At 43.0% G+C, this 16,474-nt stretch overlaps 1 protein-coding gene across 1 annotated transcript in view; it reads right to left on the reverse strand.

The window, feature by feature from the left end:
* Positions 1 to 4,504: 4,504 nt before the first annotated feature.
* si:ch1073-184j22.1 (erythroferrone) overlaps positions 4,505 to 16,474 on the reverse strand; it is a 29,242-nt gene continuing 17,272 nt past the window's right edge. The window contains exons 4-8 of the mRNA XM_021612657.2: positions 8,642 to 8,769; positions 8,178 to 8,289; positions 5,344 to 5,425; positions 5,139 to 5,214; positions 4,505 to 4,830 (exon numbers count right to left, since the gene is read on the reverse strand). Coding sequence (XP_021468332.1) covers positions 4,732 to 4,830; positions 5,139 to 5,214; positions 5,344 to 5,425; positions 8,178 to 8,289; positions 8,642 to 8,769 — 497 coding nt within the window. The 3' untranslated portion in view covers positions 4,505 to 4,731. The remainder of the gene's footprint in view (positions 4,831 to 5,138; positions 5,215 to 5,343; positions 5,426 to 8,177; positions 8,290 to 8,641; positions 8,770 to 16,474) is intronic.

Genomic DNA, 16,474 nt, shown 5'->3' on the forward strand with positions numbered 1-16,474 from the left:
ACAATTTTGACATAGGTGTGAGATGACGTGTGAGGGGCTGCAGGGGTTTCCGCTACGCCAGTGGGTGCTGCCCAGCTGTTGAAATTTGGTTACCATGATGACATAATCATGTGGTTGAAACTTCACCCTTAAAACAATTTTATTCAAATCCAATGTATTTTCCACATAGATTCCACTTCACAATACGTTGACAAATTACATTGAAACTACACTAAAATAAAAGCCCAGAAGAAAGCATGAGTATCTATGCATCTCTGCAATTAGCCTATAATTACACTTGGAATTTAAATTGGAAATCGAACATTTGCAGATTATTCCAAATTTACACAACAAACAAACACCAGCGAGAATATCCTAACATGGATTGCAATAAATGTTTTATTACAAGCAATAATATCCACAACTTTTCATATATCATATTCATTTCACATCCAAAAGGAAAATAAATATTCTGAATAGCGTGTTAAAGCGAATCATCGACAACATGAAAGTAGCACTAGAAAAATACCTCTAAGTATATATAGACAAAATGGTTATTTAAAATGTCGTTAACAAAATGTCCTGGGTCGTGTTCAGTAGAAGAAGAAAACGGACCGAAACGGGGAGGGACTACCTGAAGTTGTCAAATAAGAAACTAATTACATTGCAAATGGTTTTGCTACAGTGTGCACTAATGAATACGACCCTGTTGTCTTAGCAATGCTGTTATGGATAATTGCAGAGGCTGGTCTGAATATTGATGTTTGCTAATGACACACTCATCCCACTCGTAGTTACCAGTGTGAGGCATTCTCTGCTCTCTGCCCGGAGTGGCATATAGCTGTGTGCCACTCCAGACAGAGAGTCTACAATTTTGAGAAATACTTTCTGTTTGTACATACAGAGATTGGATAGGTATTTCAATTACTTTTGAGTATTATGTCATTTGTATTTGAAAATACTGAAAGTGAATTAGATTTTTATTGCCAGACTATCACTACACTCACTCTCATTCGGAAGTGACTTTCTTTCAAACACCTTTGCGCATCCACCTACACCGTCTGATGGCTCGTAGTAATATATGGTATCTCTTTTTTGACACCAATGCAGCAAATTTTTGAATAATATGCAGCCACAAAGCTCTGAAGATTAACATTCAGAACTGTGCCAATTGTCTTAGCAATAGATACTGTTCATAGAGTGTTAGCCAAGGTTAACAGGCTGTTTTATAACTCATTTAAAGGGGCTGCCTGTAAATGTATTTTCTGTATTTTGAAAATACAAAATACATGCATTTTGAAAATACAAAATACATGTATTTTCATCAAATACATTTGTTGGCACCAGTATTTTGTGGTTCATTACAATGCATTGGTCTTTAGGGTATTTTATGTTTTGTAACAGATACATTTTAATGTTTCTTTGCCCACCTCTGTGTACATACATTACCAGGCAAAATGTTGGACACACCTACTTATTCAAGGGTTTTTCTTTATTTTTACTATTTTCTACATTGTAGAATAATAGTGAAGACATCAAACTAGGAAATAACACATATGGAATCATGTAGTAACCAAAAATCTGTTAAACATATCAAAATATATTTTATATTGGAGATTCTTCAAAGCAGCCACCCTTATCCTTGATGTCAACTTTGCACACTCTTGGCATTCTCTCAACCAGCTCCATGAGGAATGCTTTTCCAACAGTCTTGAAGGAGTTCCCACATATGCTAAGCACTTGTTGGCTGCTTTTCCTTCACTCTGCAGTCCAACTCATCCCAAACCATCTAAATTGGGTTGAGGTCAGGTGATTGTAGAGGCCAGGTCATCTGATGCAGCACTCTCCTTCTCGGTCAAATAGTCCTTCCACAGCCTGGAGGCGTGTTGGGTCATTGTCCTGTTGAAAAACAAATTATAGTCCCACTAAGCCCTAACCAGATGGGATGGCGTATAGCTGCAGAATGCTGTGGTAGCCATGCTGGTTAAGTGTGCCTTAAATTCTAAATAAATCACAGACAGTGTCACAAGAAAAGCACCCCTCACCATCACACCTCCTCCTCCATGCTTCACGATAGAAACCACACATGCGGAGATCATTCATTCACCTACTCTGCGTCTCACAAAGACACGGCAGTTGGAACCCAAAAATCTAAAATTTGGACTCAATAGACCAAAGGATAGGTTTTCACCGGTCTAATGTCCATTGCTTGGGTTTATTGGCCCAAGCAAAACTCTTCTTCTTATTGTTGTTGTCCTTTAGTAGTGGTTTCTTTGCAGCAATTCGACCATGAATGCCTGATTCACGCAGTCTCCTCTGAACAGCTGATGTTTAAATGTGTCTGTTACTTGAAATCTGTGGAGCATTTATTTGGTCTAAAATGTCTGAGGCTGGTAACTCTAATGAACTTATCCTCTGCAGCAAAGGTAACTCTGGGTCTTCCTTTCCTATGGAGGTCCTCATGAGAGCCAGTTTCATCATAGCGCTTATATTTTTTGCGACTGCACTTGAAGAAACGTTCAAAGTTCTTAAAATGTTCTGTATTTGCTGACCTTCATGTCTTAAAGTAATGATGGACTGTCATTTCTCTTTGCTTATTTGAGCTGTTCTTGCCATGATATGGACTTGGTCTTTCACCAAATAGTGCTATCTTCTGTATACCACCCCTACCTTGTCACAACACATTTGTATTTGTATTTGCATATATTATGGATCCCCATCAGCTGCTGTCAAAGCAGCAGCTACTCTTCCTTGGGTCCAGAAAAATTAAGGCAGTTTATACCATTTTAAAAACATACAATACATACACAGATTTCCCAAAACAATGTGTGCCCTCAGGCCCCTACTCCACCACTACCACATATCTACAGTACTAAATCCATGTGTTTGTAAAGTGCGTATGTTATCGTGTGTGTGTATATCGTGTGTGTGTGTGTGTGTGTGCCAATGCTTGTGTTGCTTCACAGTCCCCACTGTTCCATAAGGTGTTTTTTTATCTGTTTTTTTTTTTTTAATCTAATTTTACTGCTTGCGTCATTTTCTTGATGTGGAATAGAGTTCCATGTAGTCATGGCTCTATGTAGTACTGTGAGCCTTCCATAGTCTGTTCTGGACTTGGGGATTGTGAAGAGACCTCTGGTGGCATGTCTTGTGGGGTATGCATGGGTGTCCGAGCTGTGTGCCGGTAGTTTAGACAGACAGCTCGGTGCATTCAACATGTCAATATCTTTCATAAATAAAAGTAGTGATTAAGTCAATCTCTCCTCCACTTTCAGCCAGGAGAGATTTACATGTATATTTCTAATATTAGCTCTCTGTGTACATCCAAGGGCCAGCCCTGCTGCCCTGTTCTGAGTCAATTGCATTTTTCCTAAGTCCTTTTTGTGGCACCTGACCACACGACTGAACAACAGTCAGGTTGTGACAAAATTAGGGCCTGTAAGACCTGCCTTGTTGATAGTGTTGTTAAGAGGGTAGATCATCGCTTTATTATAGACAGACTGCTCCCTATCTTAGCTACTCCTGCATCAATATGTTTTGACAATGACAGTTAAAATCTAGAGTTACTCCAAGCAGTTCAGTCATCTCAACTTGCTCCATTTCCACATGATTACAACGCTTAGTTGTTTAGCGTTTAGTGAGTGTTTTGTTCCAAATACAATGCTTTTATATTTAGAAATATTTAGGGCTAACGTATTCCTTCCCACCCACTCTGAAACTAACTGCAGTCTTTGTTGAGTGCTGCAGTCATTTCAGTTGCTGTAGTGGCTGACATGTATAGTGTTGAGTCATACGCATACATAGGCACTCTGTCTTTACTCAAAGTCAGTGGCATGTTGTTAGTAAAAATCAAAAAGAGCAAGGGGCCTAAACAGCTACCCTGGGGAATTCCTGATTCTGACTGGATCATATTTGATAGGCTTCCATTAAAGGACACCCTCTGTGTTCTGTTAGACAAGTAACTCTTTATCCACATTATAGCAGGGGGTGTAAAGCCATAACACACGTTTTTCCAGCAGCTGCATGTCTAACAGGACAGCCCCACAATCATTTTATCATCAATTTCTCTCAGCCAATCATCAGTCCTGTGTGTAAGTGCTGTGCTTGCTGAGTGTCGTTCCCTATAAGCATGCTGAAATTCTGTTGTCAATTTGTTTACTGTGAAATGGCATTGTATCTGGTCAAACACCATTTTTTCCATTAGTTTACTAAGGGTTGGTAACAGGCTGATGATTGGTCAGCTATTTGAGCCAGTAAAGGGGGCTTTACTATTCTAGTAGGCTTAAATTGAAGATGTGGCAAATAGGAGTGGCAATATTGTCTGCTATTATCCTCAGTAATTTTTCATTCCATGTTTGGCTCAAATGATTGGCCACAAATTATCTTTTAACAAGGCACACCTGTTAATTGAAATGCATTCCTGGTGACTTCCTCATGAAGCTGGTTTAGAGAATGCCAAGGGTGTGCAAAGCTGTCATCAAGGCAAAGAGTGGCTACTTTGAACAATCTCAAATATAAAATACATTTTAATTTGCTTTAAACACTTTTTTGGTTGCTACATGATTCCATGTGTGCTATTTCACAGTTTTGATGTCTTAATTATTATTCTACAATGTAGAAAATATAAAAAAATAAGGGAAAACCCTTGAATGATTAGGTGTGTCCAAACTTCTGACTGGTACTGTACGTGGTTTAATATGTTTGTTCATTTCAGTCTATGGGTGTGTGTGTGTATCATTTGTTTTACTGTGTTCACACTCCCAGGAGTATCCCGGAAAACAAAGTATCCTGGAGGACTGTGAGTGCTGAGCCTGTTCCGTTGTCGACGAAAATGGACACATACTCCCCCGCCTGCAAGCCAGAACATAAAGGGTTAAAGACCATCAGTCACTCCGCACTCTACCCTCAATCCTTTCACCAAGAGCAGTGTTTATGCTCATCTATCACTCTGACTGCCAGTATCATTCCTGGCAAACAAGGTAATTGCACATAATTGTCAAAGTATATGTCTTTATCTGGAGATGAGAGTGTTGATAGGAGTGTGTGCAGATATCAGATTGTTGTGAATGGGTGGCCATATACATGTTTAACTCAATACTGTGTTTGTGTGTGCGTGAACGTGTAGTAATACCCTGTGTGTGTGAGAGAGAGTATATTACCTGTATGTAAAGGGTTCCTGTCAGTAAGATGCTGAAGACTCCTGAACTACCCACCCCTGTCACCGAATCCAGAGACCTGGAACATTCAGAGGCATAGCTCAGGAAAAACAGGCAGGAACAACTGGCAATGATTGAATACATCTCTGTTTGTGTGTGTGTGTGTGTGTGTGCATGCATGCGTTTGTGTGTGTGTACTAGTACTCACACATTGCTCTGGCATAGGGACTCAATGCAGATGGAAGCCTTCACACTATCCTTCATCCTGGCTTGTGACCTCTCATTGGGCTCTGAGAACACACACACACACACACACACACACACACACACACACACACACACACACACACACACACACACACACACACACACACACACACACACACACAGAGGTCAGTGGCAACCCATCATTCAGGGCAGGTGGGGCCTGCCTGTTTTGCTCAATATTTTGGCAAAAATACGTGTCACATATCAGCTTGCAAACAATGTTAAAAAATAAATGTAATTGAGTTAATAAAGTTGCATACACACATGGCCTCTTTTTTTTGCTTTTTTGAGTAAGGCAGGTGTGTCAGGGTAAATGCAAGTGTCTCAGCCTAGCCGAGTGCTTTCTGTGGTGGTGGGGCGAGCCAGCAGAAAATACAGAGCGTTGCGTCTGATTGGCTCAGTTTTCTGTCATGATTGGCTCAGTGTTCGGTCACTCATGGGACAGTACGTCATCCCCAATTCTAAGGTCAGAGCTCAAATATTTTATCCCCTTGGGTTCTGCCATAGGGTTATATTAGATGTGCCCATCCAAGAAGGTTCAAGGTCATTGGCCACAGATAGAATGATATCAAATCACGTTATATTTACAGTAGCTTGGATTGGACTGATCATGTCAACATCTTACTTTCAAAGTCTTACCTAAGCAGTCATCAAATCAAAGTTTATTTGTCACTTGCATCGAATACAACAGGTGTAGTAGACCTTACAGTGAAATTCTTACTTACAGGCTCTAACCAATCGTGCGAAAAAAAGGTGTGTGTGTGTGTGTGTGTGTAGGTAAGTAAAGAAATAAAAAGACAGTAAAAAGACATTTGAAATTAAGAGTAGCAAGGCTATATACAGACACCAGTTAGTCAGGCTTATTGAGGTAGTATGTGCATGTAGGTATGGTTAAAGTGACTATGCATATATGATGGACAGAGAGTAGCAGTAGCGTAACAAGAGGGGTTGGCGGGTGGTGGGACACAATGCAGATAGCCCGGCTAGCCCGGTCATCAGTTGTCATCAAGTCGACAATTGACTGGCAAATCCTTGTCATAATAAGAGAAATTATAGATAAAACGTATCAGTCCTCATCGGCCATTGTACATAAAGATTACTCAACATGTTTGAAATCGCAAATTCAACAATGAGTCGTTTGGAAGGAATCAATGGCTAATTGCAAGCGTTGCAAAGAAACCACTAAGGTTAGCCTGCTATTCAATGCCAGACATTGATGACAAGTTTGATGACAAAATATGCCAACTTAGGACCGCTGCGCCACCTTCACAAGTTGAGTCCAAAAATGTATTGTATACTGTGGCATAAATGATGTAATTACGCAAGGGAGAAATGTATACTGTAGCTAAGAAAGTAATACTTAGTGTATGTTGTGTAGTAAGCTGTTAGTAGCCCATGTGCCTCACCCTAATCATTTGGTGTATTTTCACCAACGCGGTATTGTAAACACATCGCTCGTGGCCCATGTGTGCTTGTTTGGTTACTTTTTTTTGTACAGCTTTGACAGTGCTACTGATAGTAGTTGTGGGGCTTGGCTTGTGGTGCTTGGCGTCAAATAGTGTTATATGATGTGCATTTCTTTTTGACACGCAAAGACCCAAACGGCATTCAATGTGCCTCACCCTAATAATTCTGTTCTATTTTCACCTCTTAATTCTGCCTACTGTTCTAACTTGGTGGTGCACAAATAGCCTATAACCTGTTTTAGAGAAATGTAATCATTGAATATTGAGCTTCCATTGTCTGTTTATATGCCCCATTTATTTATCCTACGGTTCTGTCGTGTACAGGGAGTACACTGTAAGAACAGCCCATGTTCTGAATTCTGTCGTTGTACATTTCAAAAGTGCTGAACAAATAGTTATATTAACTACGTCTGTCATCAATTGCTCATTAATGTCTTCATCGAAGTTACAGATTATGTGAAAGTTTGTACATCTCAATTGTCACTAGAAACCACATTTGTTTAAGGAAGTCTGCCATATCAGCTATGTTTTTATGTGTAGTTGTTTTGCTGGCATGCATCCCACTTCTTTTTTCTTTTTTCCCTTCACCAAGATTTGCTAAAATGGCCACTGACAGATGCACATGCTAAAATGGCCACTGACAGAGGCATACACATTGCAGTGGTGGTATGGGGTGGTTTCCCTTTGGGTGGACTTTCTGAAGAAAGACCCCACCCCTGTTCCTCAGAACTGGCCAGGCCTTATCTTCTCAACATCTGACACTGATTGGCCAGGGCAGTGCCTAGGCCACTTCTGATTGGTGTAAGCCAATGACACACCCAAAACATTCAAACTGTTTTTTGCCTTGCTGCCATCTTCACTTCTTTACTTGGCCTCTTGCAGGCAGTAAAATAAGGTCAGATATATTTCTAGGTTACGAGGGAAAAGCTACTTAGAGAAAAATATATACTGTACATTGCTATGGAGTTATTGTAATGTTGATTTGTATTTGATCTGTTGTGGAGATTTCTTTTGTATGGTTTCCCATCGTTTTTCTTCATTCCTTGATAGTCTCCTCTCTCCGTCTATCCATCCCCCTCTCTCACTCCCTATCCACCCCCCAGCTCCTATCTTCCTAATTTCCTTGTCTAACCACTTTTCTACCCCTCGTTATATCTCTGTTTTCTATCTATTTGTCCTCCTCCCTCTTGAACCTCTTCCTCTTGCTCCCTCTTTTTGTGTTATGGGAATCAATTCAGCCCCAATGTACTGCAAACCCCCTCACCACCATAATTTATCACTTTGGTATGGGCCGGTGTGGAAGTCTCACCTATGAGAAGGCTGGCGGTGAGTTGGTAGAACCCGGAGACGGGAGCCGTGTAGCGGCCACTGCTAGAGTTGAAGCCCTGGCCCCTCTGGAGGCTCTGCTCAGTGTCCGAGACCTGGAGGGGTGACACAGGGAGACAAAGGTCAATGGTCAAGTGATACTGCCTTAACTAAAATATAAACCATTTAACCTTGGTCGTATTTGGCCATTTTGTCCCATGCTTTTGAGGGATAGAAGGTGTTCTAATATCTGATGATGTAATATTACTGTGCATGTGTGTGCACGTGCATGAGTTTATTGTAGCGTGTGTCTACTCATCCAGTTGAAGGCCTGGGGCTCCAGTGAGTTGTGTCTGTAACCATATGCATGTGTGCTTGTGAGTGTGTGCCTGCGTTGGCATATTTATGTGTGTTTGAGTGTGTGTGTATGTGTGTGTGTGTGTGTGTGTGTGTGTGCGATTCACTCACACTGCTGAATGGCTGCAGCTCTAGCAGACTGCGGCGTGGCACGGTGAGTGGGTGGTGCAGGCGGCAGTGGAAGGCGGTGGCCACACGGGGAGGTCGCTCACAGAGCAGACAGGGTCCACCAGCCATCTCTGAGGTAGAGGGAGAGAGTTCCTGTGATCAGTTGACCTATTTATTTATTTTCAAGAGCGACAGAGACAGATTCCCCTCAATTCATTAGTGCACTATATAGGGAATAGGGTGCTATTTGAGACGCACACAGAGACTATTCATGGCTTTCACCTACCCAGCCAAGGCAGATCAATGACTGGATAGGTGAACACCTTCAAGGAAGGAAAGAAGGAAAGGATGCATTGTCAAAGTATTTGAAAAATACATTTAGATTATGTTGGTACTGCATGAGTTTTCTGTAATGGCAAGAGGAGGGGAGATGAGTGAGATTCATGTGGATTGAGGGAGTGAGTGTCAGAATAATCAAAAAGGTACTGAAGTGAAAGACGGAATTGTTTTTGTGTTGTTTATATTCTTAAAGAATATATGTTTGAGTTGTGGTGTGTGAGAGGTGCTGTCTTACATTGCTTTTTGAATTAAGAATCTGAGAGTGCCGTGGGCATGCCTAATATAAATATATTTGAGATTGATCTGTGTGGTAGTGAAGGCCCATGACTGCTTATCACTTATTAACCATCAGTTATTCATATTACTTTACTTTAATAAAACAATTATTTTGTATATTAGATTGTTTTATTTGATGACTTTATTATTTGATTCCAAGTCATCATCTCATCTCTAAAGAGATGTTGCCTATGCTGTCTGACAATATCGCTATTTTAGTAGTTCTTCAAAGTAAATAAGGCATACTTTTAATGACTGCTCAATACCAACTATCAATCACTTAGATGATGTATTTTCAGGTGGAGATACCTCAAAGAAACTGCTTTCTATGCATCCCCTCTTGATTACGCATTCTTCTGTCCCTTACATAGCAGGCATAAAAGAAACAGGCCGGACAAGTAGCTGCGCAATGGATTATGGCTATTGTAATTAATGATCACATGTTGTGCACTAAACTATGTAGAACATTGGCCTGTTGGATACTACAACTCCCAACTGTTCAGGCATGATCTGGTTTATCTCTAGAAAAACTGTAGTGAAATGTGTGCATTGAGCTCACAGAAAAAAACTGAATGAAATGGAATTAAAATAATTGAACTATCAATGTCTGTCAATTAGTTGTTTAAAAACTGAAAAATAATTGACATTTCGGTTAATCGCTCAGCATAATCTCTTGCTAATCTATACATTTTGCCATGAGGCTGAGAGAAGATTTTGGTTTTCTAAAGCAAATTTCCTGATATTCTACACATTTTGCAATGAGGCTGAGAGAAAATGTTGCCGTTTTAAAGCACATTTCCTGTAATTGTAAATATTTAAGGCCTGTTCATATGCTACCTGGAGGGGTGGGGGGGGGGGGACCTCCAGAAGGTCTGTGGGGGTGTGTGGTACACCAGTGGTGTGAATATATATTTGTTTGAATATCAGCAGTTTGTGTGTGAGTTTAAGTGTTAAAGAGTATGTTTTAGTTTGAGTGCTAGTGTCTGTAGCGTGTCTGCGAGAGTGTATGTACGGCGCCACCCTGCTCGGCTGTGTGAATAGAAGTCTTTATGTTTTAGAGGGCTGTGAGGACAGCCTGCAGTTCCCGGAGAGCACAAACAGACCCGTGTCTACTCACATGGCAGCCTGCCAACTCTCATTCCACACACGGACAGTTATTACAAACACACAAATGCCAACTGGAAACATACGCACATACCTCATACACACATACTCACGCACGAGCACACACACAAAGTAACAAAGACACACTAGCGAGTCTGGAGGAATCTGAGGAATTTTACGGCCCAGCCAAGTCACATCCACGTTCCGGAAAATTACCTCTATTAAGGGATCAGACCAGCCCACAATCAGACAAACAGCCTCCCAAGCATTTTATAGCCTACATTCACCCACATTGTTTAGAAAGACCAACTGTAACCAATACATAAAATGTAGTGGCTGTGCATTGTTATGCAGCATGTACTGAGTTATGCTGTGTTTGTAGTGTGAATATACTGCATGCACCGCAGAGTATGTATTCAGTAAATTGTTTTCAGCAATTGTAGTATCTTAGGGTTAGGGCAATTTTTCCCATATCAGATGACAGTTTTCAAGCTCTGGCTGCATTCGATAACCAAGATACAAGTCATAATTCAATAATCCTGTTGCAAAAAATAAACAATTGTGATCTCTGATTCAAACAACTAGCACTGTGGGTTCTGCTTTAGAGTCGGGTGTGGTTTTTCTTCAATATCAAATTGATACCTTTTTATGGATTTCATGGTCGAGTCACTCCATTGTTATGAACGTTCTCAGCGGCCACTGACTCCCAACTTTGGTGTCCACTAGTTTTAAACGGCTAGTGATGATTTCATAGTTGCTTAAAAATAAGATGTCATTGCTAAAAAAGACAAATAATTAATAGGCACCTCCTTGTCATCATTATGATGTCCTCAGATCAGTGGAAGATGGTGCCATTTATGATTAGGGAGGACTATTTTTTTTTGTATTAGCATGGCCTTATTTCTATAAAAAAACATTGGATGACTGTCATTCATATTCCATTCACACAGTTCAAATATTTTAATTTGCCCTATACCCATCATGATGTTGCTACAACCTAGTCTATAAAAAAAATGTGTGAACTAGGCCTTTGTTACTCCTCTATTAGCAGAGAAAAATACGCCTTAGTTGCAAAATGTCCTCCGGCTACACCATGGTGCTTCTCTAGATGATGCTGTTTGTATTTGTATTTATCCTGGATCCCCATTAGCAGCAAAATTAAGGAAGTTATACACATTTTAAAAACATTACAATACATTCACAACACACTGTGCTCCCAGGCCACTACTCCACCACTACCACATATCTACCATACCAAATCCATGTGCACGTGTGTGTACAGTGCTTATGTTATTGCGTGTGTGTGTGTATGCATGTGTCTATACCGATGGATTGTCATGCCCTGGCCTTAGTATTCTGTGTTTTCTTTATTATGTTGGTTAGGCCAGGGTGTGACATGGGTGATTTATGTGTCTTGTTTTGTCTAGGGGTTTTGTAGTCTATAGGGTTGTGTTCAGTTGAGTGTTCTAAGTAAGTCTATGGTTGCCTGGAGTGGTTCTCAATCAGGGGCAGGTGTTTATCGTTGTCTCTGATTGGGAACCATATTTAGGCAGCCATATTCTTTAGGTATCTTGTGGGTGATTGTTCCTGTCTCTGTGTTTTGCACCAGTTAGGACTGTTTCGGTTTTCCCACATTTTCTTATTTTGTATAGTGTTCACGTTTTCATCTTTCATTAAAGATGTTTATAAATAACCACGCTGCATTTTGGTCCTCCTCTCCTTCCCAGGAAGAAAACCGTTACAGAATCACCCACCACAACAGGACCAAGCGGTGTGGTGACAGGCAGCGGCAGCAGGAGCAGCACAAGGAGGAATGGACATGGGATGATGTGTTGGACGGCAAGGGTTGCTACACATGGGAGGAGATCCTGGCGGAAAAGGATCGCCTCCCATGGGTACAGGTGGAGGCAGCTAGGAGAGCAGAGGCAGCCGGAGAGAGGAGCCGGCGACACGAGGGAACACGGCTGGCAAGGAAGCACGAGAGTCCAGGCCTGCAGTGCGCCTCGCCTGTCCAGCGCTGTCAGAGCCTTCCTCCTCTCCAGCGTCGCCTGAGCTGCTCGGCTGCCCAGCGCCGCCAGAGTCTCCCGTCTGTCATGAGCCGCCAGTCTCCCGTCTGTCATGAGCCGCCAGAGTCTCCCGTCTGTCATGAGCCGCCAGTCTCCCATCTGTCATGAGCCGCCAGTCTCCCGTCTGTCATGAGCCGCCAGAGTCTCCCGTCTGTCATGAGCCGCCAGAGTCTCCCGTCTGTCATGAGCCGCCAGAGTCTCCCGTCTGTCATGAGCCGCCAGAGTCTCCCGTCTGTCATGAGCCGCCAGAGTCTCCCGTCTGTCATGAGCCCCCAGAGTCTCCCGTCTGTCATGAGCCGCCAGAGTCTCCCGTCTGTCATGAGCCGCCAGAGTCTCCCGTCTGTCATGAGCCGCCAGAGTCTCCCGTCTGTCATGAGCCGCCAGAGTCTCCCGTCTGTCATGAGCCGCCAGAGTCTCCCGTCTGTCATGAGCCGCCAGAGTCTCCCGTCTGTCATGAGCCGCCAGAGTCTCCCGTCTGTCATGAGCCGCCAGAGTCTCCCGTCTGTCATGAGCCCCCAGAGTCTCCCGTCTGTCATGAGCCCCCAGAGTCTCCCGTCTGTCATGAGCCGCCAGTCTGCAATGAGCCGCCAGAGCCGCCAGTCTGCAAGGAGCCGCCAGAGCCGCCAGTCTGCAAGGAGCAGCCAGAGCCGCCAGTCTGCCAGGACCCGTCAGAGCCACCAGTCAGCCAGGACCCGTCAGAGCCGCCAGTCAGCCAGGACCCGTCAGAGCCGCCAGTCAGCCAGGATCCGCCAGAGCCGCCAGTCAGCCAGGATCCGCCAGAGCCGCCAGTCAGCCAGGATCCGCCAGAGCCGCCAGTCAGCCAGGATCCACCAGAGCCGCCAGTCTGCCAGGATCCGCCAGAGCCGCCATTCAGCCAGGATCCGCCAGAGCCGCCATTCAGCCAGGATCCGCCAGAGCCGCCATTCAGCCAGAGCCATCAACCTGCCTGAGCTATCTCGTAGTCTTGGGCTACCTCTCAGTCCTGAGCTACCCCTCAGTCTTCAGCTACCCCTCAGTCTTCAGCTACCCCTCAGTCTTCAGCTACTCCTCAGTCTTCAGCTACTCCTCAGTCCCGAGCTGTCGCTCAGTCCGGAGCTGCCCCTCAGTCCAGTGGGGCCCTTTGTTAAGGTTACTAGGCCAAGGTCGGCGGCGAGGGTCGCCACTCAAGGGACGCTAAGTAAGCAGATTAAGACTGTGTTGGAGTGGGGTCCACGTCCCGCGCCAGAGCCGCCACCGTGGACAGACGCCCACCAAGACCCTCCCCTATGGGTTTAGGTGTGCGGCCGCACCTTTGGGAGGGGGGGGGGGGGGGGGTACTGTCACGCCCTGGCCTTAGTATTCTGTGTTTTATTTATTATGTTGGTTAGGCCAGGGTGTGACATGGGTGATTTATGTGTCTTGTTTTGTCTAGGGGTTTTGTAGTCTGTGGGGTTGTGTTCAGTTGAGTGTTCTAGGTAAGTCTATGGTTGCCTGGAGTGGTTCTCAATCAGAGGCAGGTGTTTATCGTCGTCTCTGATTGGGAACCATATTTAGGCAGCCATATTCTTTAGGTATCTTGTGGGTGATTGTTCCTGTCTCTGTGTTTTGCACCAGTTAGGACTGTTTCGGTTTTTCCACATTTTCTTATTTTGTATAGTGTTCGTTTTCATCTTTCATTAAAGATGTTTATAAATAACCACGCTGCATTTTGGTCCTCCTCTCCTTCCCAGGAAGAAAATCGTTACATGGTTGTGTTGCTTCACAGTCCCATAAGGTGTATTTTTATTTGTTTTTTTTAATCAAATGTTATTGCTTGCATCAGTTACTTGATTGTGGAATAGAGTTCCATGTAGTCATGGCTCTATGTAGTACTGTGCGCCTCCCATAGTCTGTTTTGGACTTGGAACTCTTGTCGCGTTTTTTGTGGGGTATGCATGGGTGTCTGAGCTGTGTGCCAGTAGTTTAGACAGACAACTCGGTGCATTCAACATGTCAATACCTCTCATAAATGTGACCGACCGGCTCAAATCGGTCTTATGTAGAAACATTTGAAATTGTGTATTTTACATTTTACATTTTACAAAATGTAAAGACTACAAAATTGCATATCATACACTACAGTTGAGGAACAATGGGAAAGGAAGTTTGCCTGATAAACTTGTAAACTCACTTTTGAGAAAATGGCCTTTGAAACTTTTAGTACTACTACTGGAGAGCTCTTCTTTGTCTACACCCATTCAGCATCGTTCACACACTCTTCAGCTTTAGCCCCACCCATCTCTTTAAGGGTTGATCCGAGCTCTCTCTACTAACAACAGAAGTCAAGCTAACTTGCTAGCTACTTCCAGACAAATGACAGAACAGCTCACTGAACATTACTCGCCCTAGCAGAGCTGGTTAGGCTGTTATGTTTTCCAGAGCGTTGGTGACTGCAACTGTGCTGTCAGATTGTCCATTCGGAAATTCAAAACGTGTCGTTCTCGGAGCGTTCAGAGCTCACACTGGACGCTCTGGCCGATGAGTAGGGTTGATACGAACGAACGTTCTGACCTCACAACGGCAGTCATGCACCCAAGATAACTGACTAACATTGGATAACTTGCTAGCTACTTCCAGGCACATAATGAGAGAACACCCCACTCTGACCATTTGAATCGCCCTAGCAGAGCTGGTTAGGCTGTTTTCATGTTAACCAGAGCGTTGGTGACGTTAACTGTGCTGCTGGCAACAATTTAATTATGCTTTTTTGCCTACGTTTACTGACACCAGTCATATTCAACGGGTGTTGAGAGTTCATAAATTCATCAGCTATTCTGCGCCCTGGCACACTCAGACAAGAGTGCTCTGAAATTGGAGTAGATGGCCAGACTGAATTTATGAACGCACCCCAAATTGTTACTTGCGTAGTGGGGTCTTTGGTTAAGACATGTAGCTAGCTCGGTAAACAATGAGCCATAATCACATCTCATGAAGTTACTACCCAGCTTGAATCTGCAGGTAGCTGACCAACCAGGTTCAATGTTAGCTAGCTAACATTAGGCAATAGCTAGCTAAGAAAATGGCTCTGAGATACGAATATTAAGGTCATACACGTAACGTTAGCCAGCAAGCCAGCCAGCTAATGTTAGATAGCTAGGTAAACAATGAACCATGATCCTAACTCATGACGTTACTACCCTGCATGAATCTGCAGGTAGCTGACCAACTAAGTTCGATGTTAGCTAGCTAACATTAGGCAATAGCTAGCTAAGAAAATGGCTCTGAGATACGAATAATAAGGTCATACATGTAACGTTAGCTAGCGAGCCAGCAAGCTAACGTTAGCAATGGTAAACAATGAACCATAATCACAACTCATGACGTTACTACACTGCATGAATCTGCATGTAGCTAACCAACCAGGTTGAATGTTAGCTAGCTAAAATTAGGATATAACTAGCCAAGAAAATGTATCTTTCTGTTAAAATTAGAAACCCGTAATATCTGAAAATGTAACTAGGTAGACTATCTTACATCATTCACGGATGGACGTGTCTCCTGTCGGATGCCATGGTTGCCCTTAGTTTGAAGATGTAATCCGGAGATAGGTGTTTTCTCCATCTCCTTAGCTATCATACTCGAATTCCACTGATTTCAAAACTCGAACCTCCAGAAAGTCGAGAGCAACACTAAAGCAGTTTTAATACATGATACATAAAAAAGCTGTGTTAGACAGAATTACCTACTGACCAGCTTAAATCGACAGAAGTGTGGCAGACCAATCCAAACTCATCTCTCGGCATGTCCAGCCCACTCATTACTCAGCCAACCATGGCTAGTGGGAAGGTTGTTGTCTTTTTATGTGGCTAAACCAACTAGACTTGTGATTTAACAATTTTATTTGTATGTACAGATGGCATACAAGTTTGTTATTAAGGCACATGAATGTTCACATGTTCGAGAAGGCATTTCTACCAAAAAATGCATTGTGATTCTAAAAAGTTTACATTCAAACTGCTCTCCTGTGAAGTGGTGACCCGCCTGTAGGACCTGCGTTGTTGATAATCCTGTTAAGAAGGTAAAACAGCGCTAT

Source organism: Oncorhynchus mykiss, chromosome 8 (assembly GCF_013265735.2).
Source record: "Oncorhynchus mykiss isolate Arlee chromosome 8, USDA_OmykA_1.1, whole genome shotgun sequence".
In the NCBI taxonomy this organism is placed as follows: Eukaryota; Metazoa; Chordata; class Actinopteri; order Salmoniformes; family Salmonidae; genus Oncorhynchus; species Oncorhynchus mykiss.